Here is a 14,977-nt window from a genome sequence, read left to right as displayed (position 1 = left end):
GTGATTGAAACTTCAATTTTTATTCACATTCAAATTGTTTATTCGTGTTAATGTTAGTACTTACACACGTCATATAAATAATATTCAATATACTATATACATTTTATTTTTCCATTTAATTTAATTTTTGTTAAAATACGTAAAGCAAATGCTCCATTCATTACGTAAATATATCATAATATAGATTATTTTCAATTACCAAGTAAATAAAGCAACAATTTTTAATGATATATATATAACCAAAATTCATTTCTATTGCTCATCTCAAATTTATAAGTGGATCAAGTGTTTTGTATACTGGCGGCGCTAGTATCGTTACACCGCGGATTTCTTGTATCATTTTTGATTTATTGGTGTCTGCTCTCGTTGGTTCCTTCTTTTCCATATGTGGCTAACTTCACGTTTGTCTGCTTTGAGTGTGGAATGGAATCTTTGACTTGTCAAGATCGGTAACGATTTTCATTTTCCACCTTCCCGCGGACTTTCCCATATGTTGGTAAGAGCACACGTCAAACTTTATGGTCCACCCAAAAAAATAAGACGATGTAAGTTGTCTAGATCTGGTTTGTCTTTGATTTAGTGGAACCTCTTTTACCTTATCAAGCCACGATTTGGTAATTTCGTGGCAGGATGGTTAAGATTTAACAATAAACTTAGCGAGGTGACCATTGCTTTATTTGAACCGGCATAACGACACTAAGCTTTGTTACTGTCATTGGAAAATTGTTTCAGGGTTTTCTTTTTCTTTTTTTCCTTTCTTCTAATATTGCTTCTTAACCTTATCACTGCCTTGAGGGTCTAATAGAATTGGTGTCTGTGATACACCCAGTATGACACCAGAACAGTCTGGCTTTCCAATCACCGACTATAGAAGAGCCTAATTCCAATATCCACTGTTATGAGCACCACTTAATGAAAACAGCTTAAACAGATCGTCCAACTTGTCTGGTTGAGGCTCCAGATATCGGCAAATTGTCCATACAGGACTTAAAATAATCAAGTTTTTTTTAATTTTGGTAAAATTAAGTAGTGCATAATTGGTTCTCTTTTAATTTTCTTAATGTAATACTCTGACTTATATTAAATTACGAACTTAGGAACGCCCAGCAACCAATAATTCTGAATAACGGAAATATCTTTTAGCCGATTAGGGGCAAAATTCAGAATGTCAGTTAGGGCAGGACGGAAGTTGAGATAATGCTGAATAAAAAATAACTGAAGAATAAAAAATGTTTGTTGTACCCCACAAATAAAAAGTGTATAATTATTATAAAAGAATTTATATTTATTCTATATGTTGACTTCTTTAATACAATAATGTTTTAGTATATTCTGAAAGAACCTTATATAGCTAAATATTGGGACGCGACAAGCTTCAAAATGTTTTAAATAGAGCCTGTAAAAATTATGTTCAATAGAGCATGACAATAGGCATAAGAAATATATTTAAACTTGATAGATCTCTGGTGAATTTCGTTTTTGTCGACTATCATTGTGATAATTTAAGTTACACGTACAGATGAACTAGATTAGGAAAAGTATTTTTATATATTTTATAGACTTGTTTTACGACATGATAATTTACTAGCAAATGATTATTTATTTCAGCGGGTTCGTGTTGCAATGCTGTGAAACACGCTTTGTATGCACGGTTATGTATTTAATGCCATTTGTGTGTAATTTTTTTAGCTGGAAATAGGAATAAAAACGCTTATAATAGTATTTTTAAATGCGTTTCTTTTAATAAAGGTCATTAGGGCCCTTAATTATGCTTATAAGGTTATTTTTGAATCAAGTTTGTCCATTATAAGGGCAACAGTATTTTAAGTATTGTCAATGATTAAAGTTACGTTTAAATTGATACCTGTTTCCAGACATGAATTTGTCATTTATGTCTCATAATTGGAATGGTTGGTAAAAAAATCTATCTAAAAAATCTTGAATTAAGTATGGGTTAACTCTAAATAAACTATTAATAACTATTATTGCTAACTATTAATGGTTTTCAAGTTATCTTCAAAACTATTGACAAACTTAAGGCACATATATTTTCTAGACTTTCCTTTGTCAGTGTCAGTTTGTGAAAAGGATAGTTAACGTTTAAAGTTTGTTGTTCAATGTTTCTCTGTATATTAAAAATGTGCTTATTATTAAAGAAAAACTAAGCACTCGAAGATATAAAGTCCATAAGTCAATATGCCTGATAATTTGAAATTTATTTACACTTTTATAACTAACAGCATCTTTTATTTTCCCAAAAACTGGTTTTTGAATCATAAAAATGTCGTTTGCTATACTAATTGAACCTCAAAATATTAATCCACATTTTAAGATACATTCAATTTTCCAAAAATACAACTTAGTGTTTTTTTTTTATTCAAGGAGTTTAAATCACCCCAATTCCATGACAGCCGCTATTTAGCTCTTCCGATACCAGTTTTATGTGATACGTCCATTTAAAAAATTCGTCCAAATATAACTCGAGAAACTTTGTTTCGATACTATTTCTTATGTTGGTAGTTCCCAATTTAATTTCGCTTTGTATAAAACCTTTCAAAGTTTTGTTCTAAATTCAAGAGCATTTGGTTAATTTGAATTCTAAAATGTATTCTTTACTAAACAGATATCTACCTAATGAATTTAATTCGAAAGTTTTTTCCCCTGTTAGTAGATTGGCATCATCAGGATAGCAGGTTGAACATTCATTTTGAGTTTTTTCTATGGAACCAACATCATTGAGAAAGGCCACAAACAATATAGGGCCCGGAATACTATTTTGAAGAATTCCTAAGTTGTTTTTTAAAGTGCACATATGCGATTTTAGTTTTAAGGCATTTCCCTGCATACCATAAATATCTATTTTTTTTAACAGCAGATTTGGATCTACACAATGGTATGCTTTTGATGAATTTACACAAATGTCAATCCTCATGTTATCTTTTCTTAGCATTTCCGCAATTCATGCAACGAGCTGAAAAATAGGATTATTATTTTCACTCATAAAGTCCATTACTTTATCAACAGTCGGCATCACAAAATAAAGTAAATGTAGATGCAAGCAATGTCTATCATGTGTTCATTTTATGGTCTGTACCAGGTAAACAATGTTCCAAATGAAGCCAATTCAATCTTAGATTTGATCTACTTGGAGGATGAAAATCTGGATTTATTATTACACTGGAGTATGTATTACATAGATAGTATCATAATATAGTATGATTACATTATACAGGGTGTTTGGAAGGTGAGTAGCCAAACTTAATCTTTATCAATCGTGCGATAATATAAAGTGAAGCTAAAAGTAAGGTTAGTAATGAAAACTAATTAAAATACATATACAATAAAACCTGTGACGCAAAAATTCATTCATTGGGCGGACTTTCTAAAGTTTGAAACTTTAGTACCTATCTCCTATTTGGCATCTCAGGCAACCTGTTATAAGGCATTATGTGTATTTATACATATTATGTACACTGTGGCCCAATTTGGATGAGATAGCAGCGTATCTCTGTCATTTTTTAAGATATAGCTTTTCGCGACGATATCTCAGTTTCTTGCAAAACTTTTAAAACGTTAAACTGAACTATTCTAACTATTTTTGTTCCTCTAATACAAGGCGAAAACGATCATGTTAATTAGTAAAATCCATATTTATGTTTGTTTTTTTTAATAGTAGGCCGTGAATTCTTTCACACTTGCATAAAAGTTGAACATGCATAAAAAATTGTTTTGTTTATTGTATTCATGGAAACTAAGTCAAAGAGTCAATACAAATCAAAAATAATGGCCAACGGTAAAAATATGGAATTTCAAAATTTTTAAAAGTATGATATTATAAAATGTTTAAAATTTTCTAACGAAAATGTCGAAGCAACACTGCGATTATATTTAAACAGGTAAAGAATCGGCTTATTTTATTTTGTTACAAAGTTCAAAAAATAAAAAAAAGAACTTATTACGTTTCCCGAAAGCAGTCAGCCATCTAGGGCTAGGGTATTCCGGTTAAAATCCAATTTTTTAAATTATGGCTGCTATTCAAAACCTAGGCAACCTCATGTTGAAAGAAATGAAGCTGGCGAAATTAATGTTTTAGCGTGTGTGGAAGCAGGACCCCAGATTTCCTGTGGAAGAAAACGAATGAAGAAAACTAACATATTACTTTTGAACGACAGTAATAAAGCCAATTTGTGTTTCATGTTTTGTGTTGGGCACTAAAATTGTATATACAATTTGTGAGGGTATTTTTTTATTATTTTGTAATATACCTAAATATATTACAAAATAATTCTATTCTTAAAATAAATTAAAATTATACCTTTTAAATATGATTCTAGCAACTCTATAATAGAATGTCCAATGTTGTAAAAACAGAGTTTCTTAAGGAGAATGCTGTGATCCATGCATATCTTACTTAGATCACAAAAAAAGGACTGTACTAGAATCAAGACTGTCAACTTCCTATCCTATTACACGGAAAGGTGGACCAGAACGAAAAAAAATTAAATAATTTCCTTCTTCAAAAAACATTTTCAAATTTGCAGTTACTGGCTGTATAAACTTTCACCAAACCGTTCGATTCAACCAATTATAGCGGAGTACATAATTTCCTAAATGTGAAATATCTGTTTCAGCGGGAACACATTCTATTAAATAGAACACACACACAGTGTTCCATCGCGAAAATTCGCCCTAAATAAACCACTCCAACAATTTCCTATTAGTTTCGTGTACCTTGCGGTTTATATAAAATGCACGCAGTCTACGCTTGTTCACTTTAATTTCCACCAGTGCTGAATAAGCCCGTATGTTTGCGTTTAAAACATCACATCGAAGCCTCCGTGGGGTACATCTGTTTAATGTTGGTACATTAAATAAATTATTTCAAACAGTTTTAACTTACCACATATTCAAACACAAAGGTCAACGTCTCTTTAGTGTGCACGATGTCGTGGAGCGTCACAATGTTCGCATGTTTCAGTTCTTTGAGCAGAGACGCCTCCCTGATGGCCGTGAAGGGAGCGCCCTCTTCTTCTTGCAGTCTAATTTCTTTTAATGCTACTACTTGGTTTTGTAAACTGAAAAAATATACAGGGTTAAACACATTTCATTTTAAGAAGAAAAGTTAAGATCAACATACGTCCTAAGTTCCTTAATTATTGAGCAACAGAGTTACAGCTTATTATCATTAAGAAGCATATTCTAATGTAAAAGATTTTATTACTGAGAACTTTGCATGCATTGAATCGAGGCTTGTCTATGCTTTTCTAGCTTTGGGTCACTCACCAAACATTAAAAGAATTTTTAGTCTTCAAAGAGAGGCTATAAGAACGATTGCAAAAATTCATTATAGAGTAGACTGCAGACAATCTTTTAATAACCTAAATATCTTAGCGGTCTTTACATATTTTACTCACACATATTTCACAAATACCCTAACTTCATATGAGACTCCATGAGCATTTCACTAGAAAAAGAAACAATTTATGCACCGAATTTCACAGAATTGATAAAATTAAAACCGCCATAAGTTTCTACGCTCCAAAATTTTTTAACTTGCTACCGCCTTCCATAAAATTGCTAAATATAAATGAATTTAAATCTGTTATTAAAAAGTATCTAATTAAAAATGTTTTTATTCAAAGATGAGTTCTTCAGCAATAATTTCTCAGACATGATGTAATTTTATTTCTTTTGCTAATTTAAATTGTGTATCTACTTATTTATTTATCTATCTATCTATTAAATTTTTACATTATAACTGATGATTAGTAACTTCCGAAAGGGGTTTGAACTAAATATTTCTAAAGAACAAAAATGGTACGTCACTGATTTTTTTTAAATTAAAATAATTTTTAAATCCCTCGTTTATTTTTGAACAAATTTGGTCCATAGAATTAAAGTCGAAATTATACCCATTTGTAATGACTGGAAATGAATAGTCATTTTTGTTTATCTTTGTTTAGCATATTCCAAAGAGCGGCGACAACAAACTTTTGAAAAAAATTGGTATCTGATGATTATTCATCTTTTATATACTAGGTTATGTGAAATATCCGTCACTGTCAATCAAAAATATTGGTTTGTCAACTTGTTCTTGAAAGTTATTTCGAAAAGCGTTAGATAATGCCTAAAAAAATATATAATAGGTATAATGAACAATCGCAGCTGATGATTTTAAATATATTGGCTTTTTTTCAACTGGAAAAGGAACAAGTCCGAAACGGAATTGCACTTCAAATTGAGAATGTGATACAGCGAGCCGCAGATGCAACAAAATTGAGCACAACAACGATCGCAAATATAAAGAAGAATGGGATAAAATCAGATCAGAATTACGCAGCCCGTATATCTTCCAAGCAAAAGACAGCAAAAACCAAAATTACAACATATTTGAAACATAGAATTTGGGACACAATTTATTCTATGTACGCCAGAAAAGAATATGTAATATTGGCAACAATAAGAGAAAAGTTCAGGGAAGGAATTAAATATTTTGAGTTTTCCATTGACTCTTTAAGAAGATGGATCAATAGTATAGGCTTCAAGTGGAAAAAATCAAATAACAGAAAATATTTGATGGACTTCCCAAATATTGTTCATAAAAGAATCAATTTTTTAAGGGAGTATATCAAAAATAGAAATCTAGGTCCGGAAGGTTTTACTCCAGTTTTCATTGACGAGACGTGGATTTTTAGCAAGGGATCATTTCGTAGTAGCTGGCAAGATGACACCAAGCACACGGATTCAAGGAAAAACAGTGAAGGTCAAAATTATCTGGTTATCTTTTTAGATTTTTTTTTGAATAAAAACTATTGCCCTTGAAAGGGCCCTCTAACTTCATAATTTCATCTGTTTCATAGTTTCATATAATTTCTCTCTAAGACAATATGAAGGAATTTAACTCCATACACTACTCGTATGTGCATGGAACATTACTTATTAATTATATTAAATTTATGTTCTGGAAGAATGATTTCTAAAAGAAGAAAATTGAATTATCTTTTATTTTTAAGGTCATCGTTATATCGTGGGCCACGACGGAACCAAGTGGTGGCTTCATCAAGGGTGCAAATTTAATATTCAAGAGTGGATTAAAGACGGGAGATTATCATGACAGTATGAACAGGAAAAACTTCGAAAACTGGTTTAAAACTCAGCTGGTTCCAAATCTTCCCCCAAAGTCATTTATAATCATGGACAATGCAAGTTACCATTCTGGTTTATTAGAAGAAATCCCGAGAAAATCTTGGACAAAGCAGAGACTGACCGAATGGTTGAAGAAAAAGAATATTGGCTCTCCAGAAAAAGCCATGAAAGATAAAATATGGAGTATTGCACGCAGAAACTGCCCTAGTGGAAAAAAGTACTTCCTTGATGAATATGTTAAACCTTTAGGACACACGATTTTGCGACTGCCACCATATCATTGCCAGTTTAATGCAATTGAAATGGTATGGTATGGTCGGAATGTAAACGAAAATATGATCAATATATTTTCAATTTTAAGGGGTCACCTTCAGAAGTTCTGACTACATGGGAAAGGGTAATAAACGAAATTTCTATAGATCATTGGCAAAAATATGTTTTCCATACAGAAAAGGTAATTGAAAAGGCTTGGGAGGCAATACAAGTATGTGATGCCTATGACATTCTGCCACTTGTGATGACGACTGACGAAGACGACGATGACGAAGACAATATCTCTGATATCAGTTCTGACTCTGACAATACTGACGAGATTAAGCTTTTTTTGTTCTAGCAAATTTTGTTTTATGATCGTCGTTTAAGTATTCAATCATATCGTTGCAATTTCATTAATTTGGTAATGCAATATGGCGTGTTTTTTTTTGAGTTTGTATATTTTATTTTTTGGAATGGTATTTTCATTTTAATGTGTTAACATATTCCTTCAAGCAGCATTTTTTTTCATGAACAAGTAAATTAAATTGTCAGTATTTAAATTTTTCCCAGTGAGTTAAAATAATTTTATACCATTATTCACAATTTTTGTAAGCTCGGTTTTGTTACGCCTAATGCTCGTGCCGAATTCTACTTTTCAAATATGTTGTAGATTTGGTTTTTGCGGTCTTTTGCTTGGAAAATATATGAGCAGCGTAATCCTGATTTTATCCCATTCTTCTTTATATTTGCGATCGTTGTTGTGCTCAATTTTGTTGGATCTGCGGCTCGCTCTATCACATTCTCAATTTGAAGTGCAATTCCGTTTCGGACTTGTTGTTTATGTCCCATTATTTATGATTAATTATAATAATATTTGTTAATTGTTAAGTTTGTTAATAATACAATAAATACTACAAGATTTTTTTTAAATTTTTTGGGAATGAAAGTATATACACGAATATAAAAATATAATAATATGCTGCTAAAATAAATCATTTGTTATTTTTTAACGTATAAAAATACATAGCAGACTATTAATTTCTGAAGGCGATGGTAAAGTTTCTAACCTAATATTGATTGGCAAAAATATCTACGCCATACGTTTTTTCTCACCTGGATGACGTAACTACAAATGGGTATAATTTCGACTATACTTTGCTAATATTTAGGACGTGACATCTGTAATCGTATTCAAATGTACTTTCCCTTGTTAGGTTTTTTTTTGAATTATAATTATTGCAATTTTTTGATATTCGACTTGTCATTAGGGTCCTAACTCCCTGACAGGGTATTTCTGGATAACCGAGGCTGAGATTGTTTATGGAACACCGTGCCGATACCTTATGTCTCCATGGAAATTAACCAAGAGGCCCTGTTTATCCTGGGTCAACATAGACGACCTAGAAAACCTGTGTCGTAACATGCTTGAAACATCAACACGAGCAGACATGCGATGCAACCTCAGCAGCACCTTCGATTGTTGATATTTCGCAAATGAAGTGGAATGCAACGTCTAACGAATTTATTGCATTATATATATTTAAATAATTTTATATTTTTAGTTAAATATGTAGCTAAGTTTATGCTAAATAAATATACATTATTATATTAATTATGTTTCATTTACCCTAACCTTACAAAAAATATTAAAAAATCTAATAAAACATCGAGATAATGAATAAACATATAGAAAAAACTATAAAAACAAACACTGAAACGAACAAACTAATAAGAAACATTAAATAACTCGATAATAAACGTACTATTTAGGTAAAAAAATTGTTAATTTCAACCAGTATTGCATAAACATATCTAAGAAAAGTATGACAAAAAAGTATATTTTTTAGTACCTTTAAAGTCAAGAGCTTTAGGATATATATTAATACAAACTTTTCTTTTCAAAATCTTACAATCTTACGTATGATTTATTTGTTTTCATTTGTGTACTATTTAAACTAAACACACACGGTGCATGATATCTAAGCTCGATAATTATTACCTGATAATTTTACATTATTGACAAGCGTCTCGATTGCCTGTTAGCAAATATTGATTCGATTGTACTTACTTGCTAAATCCTTTGTACACAGTAGCATATGATCCCTCTCCTAATTGTTCTAACTTAATGTAGGCTTCGGATTTACCGAACGGCGAGTCACCCTAAAAACCGCATGATTTAAATACAAATTAACGATAAATCATTTGAGAAAATAAATTGTTTACCATTATGTCATTATTTTAAAAAGGAAATTAACCTTTTTGCTTTGTTTCGAGTTTCCTTAATAAATCTGACTTTGATTAATTTTAATGAATAATCCTTCTAAAAAAAATGTCTATCTATATTTAATAACTGAAAGCGAACTGAACTTAATATATCAAATTGTAATATTAAAAGATTAGATTCAAGTAGTAAATAAACTGGAGTCATTCTCTTTATCACAAAAGATAATCAAAAAAAAAATATTGGTATGTTAAAATAGATAGAAAAAAATATTTTGAGTCATTAAACTACAAAATTGTATACTAGTTTATTATATTTTCAAGGTAGTTATTATATTTCAAGATTTTTGTCTTAATTAAAATAAAAATGAGGTTAACTATTATTAGTGAGATTTAAATTATTTTATTCATACAAAAGTATTTGCACAAGTCAGTAACAGGAAAATTTAGAAACAATATATAGATAAAATAAAATCATTGTAAACCCTATATAACTGATACTATAAAAGATATAAAGCTGAAAAAAAACCTTTAATAAATACAACTGCACACTTAGATAGATCAAAATTATTACCTAGATCTGAATCATTATCTATCATCTGTAATACGAGCGTAGAAGAAGGCTTATATGACTTCTGAGTTAAACAAATTTAAAAATAATGTGAAAACAACTTGATCAAAAGTAAATGCTTGGAGTTTCCATTGCAAGCAGTCTTTTGACACACCCAATCATCTAAGGGTTGTCACTGCTGTAAGTGATCACTTTCCCAAGATATTCTTGTTGACACGACTCTTATAAATTATTACTCTTCTAACACTTTATAAGTGAAACTTTTCATTTTAAAGTAATAACTGAATATGGTATTTATAAATCATTCTCTCGCATGAAATCTAAATGCGCAGGTATTGACGAAATAGGGTGTAAATGTTTTGTAATGTAAAACTTTCATCATTGTTTGGTAACAGGGGAATATGCAGCCATATGGAAAATTGCAATGGTGAGACCTCATCTCCAGGCAGCAAGGATTACCTCATTCGATGAACTTAGACATATGGCCTACAATTCAGACCGGTTTCAGGGAACGTCATAGGACAGCAACAGCAGTTAGTAAGGTTATCAGTGATGTCTCTAAAACATGGATGCTTGCCTGACCTCCTATCTTGTATTGCTAAAATATATCAAGGCATGTGATGTCTGTTGTCTAACGTTAATTATTTTGGTTTCTTTGCTCGGGTCTGTAGATGGTTTTCGGCATATCTCAGGTTTAGGAAGCAGGTTGTGCAAGTGAATGAATTGCAATCAGATTGTCAATTGCTTCGTCATGAAGTTCTGCAGGGTGCCATTCTTAGTCCACCTCTTTGTATTATTTACATGTGAGGTCTGCTATCACAGACACTCTGGTATTGGATGATGCAGTTATGAATATAAAACTGGCAGCTATTTATTATTTAAAGAAGTGAACCTCTTATCATAAGCTAAAATTTCTATACACATTTAAATACATACATGTTGGGGAACAACACATTAAATACTTATTGGTTGAAACTCTTTAAAACAGTTAAATTTGTTTGTGCGAAATTGTCAGATAGGCAGAGACAATCCATTGAAATGCAGACGCGCTGGGCTATACCACCCCTTTCCAGTCGATGGAAATTTACAACAAGATGCTCTCTATGCATTGTGTTAAAGTTATGGACTCCTTTATAGGTTCAGAACTTCAAGCTCTATGAAGGCCTGCAATAATTGCAATTGCACTTCTTTGCAGTTAGAACACATCTCTTACTTCTGTACTATGCTCCCAGGCAAGAATGGCATAGGCAATCTGTCAGTGACAGAGTAAAAAGTATGCACTCTCAATCTCACTAACGTTATATCGTCAACTTTTTTTCTATTTGTACTAGTACTACTATATTTTTTGCATTCACCGAGGCAGTATAGGACGCCCAGATGAGACTAAGGACAACGCCAAGAAAACTGGCACAGGTTGGATTCCATTTCTTCAGGAATGTTTTTCCGGGGAAAAGATTCAGATTGTGTTTTTCTTGTATTGAGAAGCCATTGATTCCTCCCACCAGCGAGCCCCATGAATTATTCATAGCTTTTGCCAGATCTTTACTACAAGATTAGATTATTATATCATCAGCAAATAGAGTGAAGTGTACTGATGGGCATGAAAGTGGCAAAATTATTGTTGTAAATCAATAGATCAATTTTAAATGAGCACGTGCTTAAAACTTTGTAACGTATTAAAATAAGTGGTTATAGGAAAAATATGCTTCTTCTCAGATACAATGGATGTAGATTACAGCACCCTAATAGTTGGCGGTGGTCAAAACTCCTTGCAGGATAGATATACCATTGAGTCTATCGGCTAAGTACTTGACAGAACAGACTCAAACAAGCCCTAGTAAATTCGATTCCACACGATGCAGCCATATGCCAATTTTGACCTGGTAAAGCAGCTAAACGTTGTATTCGCAGTAAAGCTCCGAGAATTTTTAATTATAAATTCAAGTTTCTTCATTGCTGACATCACAACACTATTAAAATGTGTTATAAAGGTAAATTCGGAGTTGTTCAAAATGTAATTATTGATAGATTAGTTGTAAGTAACGGGGATCTTTGATCTTGAATAACTGATCACACTAAACTTCGCCGCATTAAGCCCCAGCCTGTTATTAGCACACCAAATCTCCAAGAAATCTAGACAGTTCTGAAGAAATAAACAGTCATTAATACTCAAATTACGAGACAGTTTTACCACTAACCAAAACTCTTTATTTTTACTCTCGACACGTGTTTGGCTAACGATGTTAACATCTTCGGGAGAAGATTAAAACTAAATTGAGTTAGTGGTCTCGTAATTTGAGCGTCACACCAAAGGCTCCAAGCATAGGACAGTCATTAATACTATCTATCTTAAATACTAACTTTAAGTCATCAGCAAAAGCCAGTCGATGGGAGTTGAGTGAGCTAAACAAATCGTTGATAACCAAAATAAATCACAATGGACCCAGGTTTGAAACTTAAGGTACACCCAAGGTAGCATTAAAGAATTCTGATCTAAAGCTTTCATACTCCATAAACTGCGATTTACAAAGTAGGTACGAATGAAACATTCATTAACCTAGCCATGACGATACGAGTTATTTAACAAAATATATTGATGAATCAAATGTCTAAAGCTTTTTGAAAATCGGTATATATAACGTCAACCTGAGACTGTGCATTAATGAATACACAAATATGACTGCAAAGGAAAGACAAATTAGTAAAACAAGATAGGTCTCTGAAAAAAACCATGCTGATCAATAAAACCTTTAATTCAAACGTAATTTCAAATCTTTTTGAAATATGTCTTCAGAAAATAGAGTGAAGCATACTAATAAGTGTGAAAGTGGCAAATCATTGATGTAAATAATGATAGATAATCATTGGAATCCCATGAGGTACGTAGTCAAAGGCTGCGTAAAGGCAAAAGAGAAGTAGAATATCTCAAATAAATAAAAAAGATAATTCCAAAAAGGTCACCTTTTTAGTTTAGCATGATGTGCTTCAAACTTTGTATCCCGTTAGAACAATCTACTGAAAATAGAGTTTTTCAGTTTGACAATCAAAACTCCAAAATACTCTCACTCTTGATTCGACCAAATGTTTGTAACTTTGTCTCCTATTATAAAGGGTGTTTCAATAAGAGCGCAAGATTTCAGAGTTCAATAAAACATGGTTCTCTGTGGCAAAGTATTGAAATATTTATTAATTTAGAAAATATACATTTGGGAATTATGTATGAAACAAAATATCTTTTAAATGGCCGCGACGGCTTTGCTGGCATATTCGTATCCCTTTGGCAAAATTTTCAATAACGTTATTGTATACATATAGTAGTATTTTAATCATACAATGTTGATGGTTGCAAGTTTATTAGCATACACCACCTCTGACTTCAGATAATCCTACAGCCACAAGTCTAAAGGCGTAAATCGCAAGAGCGTGGAGGTCATCAAATCAGGAAATGACACGACCAGGAGCAAATGTGTGGAAGATCGTTAATGTTTCACGTACGGTATGGCATGTGGCACCGTCCTGCTGAGACCACATGTCGTCAAGATCAAAAGCTTCCAAATAAGGCCACAGAAAATGTGTTATTATAGCACCATAACGTTCACCGTTATTGCATTACCTTCTTCGTTTTCGAAGAAAAATGGTCCACTTATTCCTCCAGACCATAAGGCACCCCATACAGTGACATGTTGGATGCATTGCTTTCTGCTACATTATTATTGCATTCTCTAAGCCCCATGTGCGACAATTTTGCCTATTAACGAAGCCATCGAGGTAAAAGTGGACCTTATCACTGAATATGATTTTGTTTGCTCAAGGATCCAATTGGTGGATTCTCCTCGCTGGTCATGGTCTGCTAGAAGAAGTTGTTGAGTCGGTTGAATTTTCTAGGCATGCAGCTGTAAATCGTTTGTAAAAATTCGCTAAAGAGTGCCTGTTGAAATGTCCAATTTTTGTGCCTGATGACGAGACGTCTCTGGCCTTTCTGTCACTCAACTTTCAATCTGTCACGTCATAATCGTGTGACATTATAACTGTCAAACATGGCGCACAATTCAAATCTTGCGTTTTTATTAAAACATCGTTTACAACAAGTGACTTTTAAATGAGTTTTTAAGCGTAGCAGAAGAGAAACTGGAGCTTACAAGTACAATTTCTGGGGGACAAACCTAAAACTTGTACATATTTTCGGTTTGAGCTTTTCAACTAAATTAGAAGAAAAATAAAGCCAAAAATCAGAATTTCTCGACTTTAAAGAAACGAAATTTTTCGTCTGTTTAATTTCAGTGCATTATCCCAACAAAGTTGACTAAACTAAGTTTCAAAAAATAACTTACGAAAAACCAATACAGTGAAACTAACCTACGGTACACATACGTCTTTCTGGAGGCAATTTTATGTTACGCCGTACATCCTCAATAAGAAACACAACGGGCAGACAATAAGGAAGTGCCTGAAAATTTAATCGCCTCGCCAGAATACATAAAAAGGCCCATAAACAAAACAATTCGCTCGCAAAAAGAAAAGCCGCTTCATAAAATATTCAGACGAGGCGTCCTCTCAGGCCGGTGGCTCTTTTATTTACGCCAATAATAAATAAGCGGAAAAAATACACTGAAGGGCCTGAGGTTCTAATCAAGGAAAAAGAGAGCACCACCGAGTGGCTTTTGTTTTAATTTAAACCCGCAGTGATTAAGACATTCGCCAGAGGGTTGTTGTTTTTTCGTAAGGACGAAACAAATCGTAAAAAAATCGATTTTTGTACATAATAAATTGAATACAACCATTTAG

The 14,977-nt window shown here is 32.4% G+C and overlaps 1 protein-coding gene and 1 long non-coding RNA gene across 5 annotated transcripts in view; one reads left to right on the top strand and one right to left on the bottom strand.

Moving 5' to 3' along the window:
• The window catches only part of LOC126739570 (cyclin-dependent kinase 14), a 275,956-nt gene that overhangs the window by 26,779 nt on the left and 234,200 nt on the right, over positions 1 to 14,977 (bottom strand). For all 4 annotated transcript variants that reach the window (XM_050445325.1, XM_050445328.1, XM_050445326.1 and 1 more), the window contains 2 exons: positions 9,470 to 9,561; positions 4,901 to 5,075 (listed from right to left, as the gene is read on the bottom strand). In XM_050445325.1, the coding sequence (XP_050301282.1) occupies positions 4,901 to 5,075; positions 9,470 to 9,561 (267 nt within the window). The remainder of the gene's footprint in view (positions 1 to 4,900; positions 5,076 to 9,469; positions 9,562 to 14,977) is intronic.
• Positions 5,870 to 9,013, top strand: LOC126739572 (uncharacterized). The gene is made up of 2 exons (XR_007661657.1): positions 5,870 to 6,763; positions 7,014 to 9,013. It is a non-coding gene; the product is annotated as an uncharacterized LOC126739572 (long non-coding RNA).

Source organism: Anthonomus grandis, chromosome 8 (genome assembly GCF_022605725.1).
Source record: "Anthonomus grandis grandis chromosome 8, icAntGran1.3, whole genome shotgun sequence".
Classification (NCBI taxonomy): Eukaryota; Metazoa; Arthropoda; class Insecta; order Coleoptera; family Curculionidae; genus Anthonomus; species Anthonomus grandis.
This window is presented reverse-complemented; position numbering and strand designations above follow the sequence as displayed.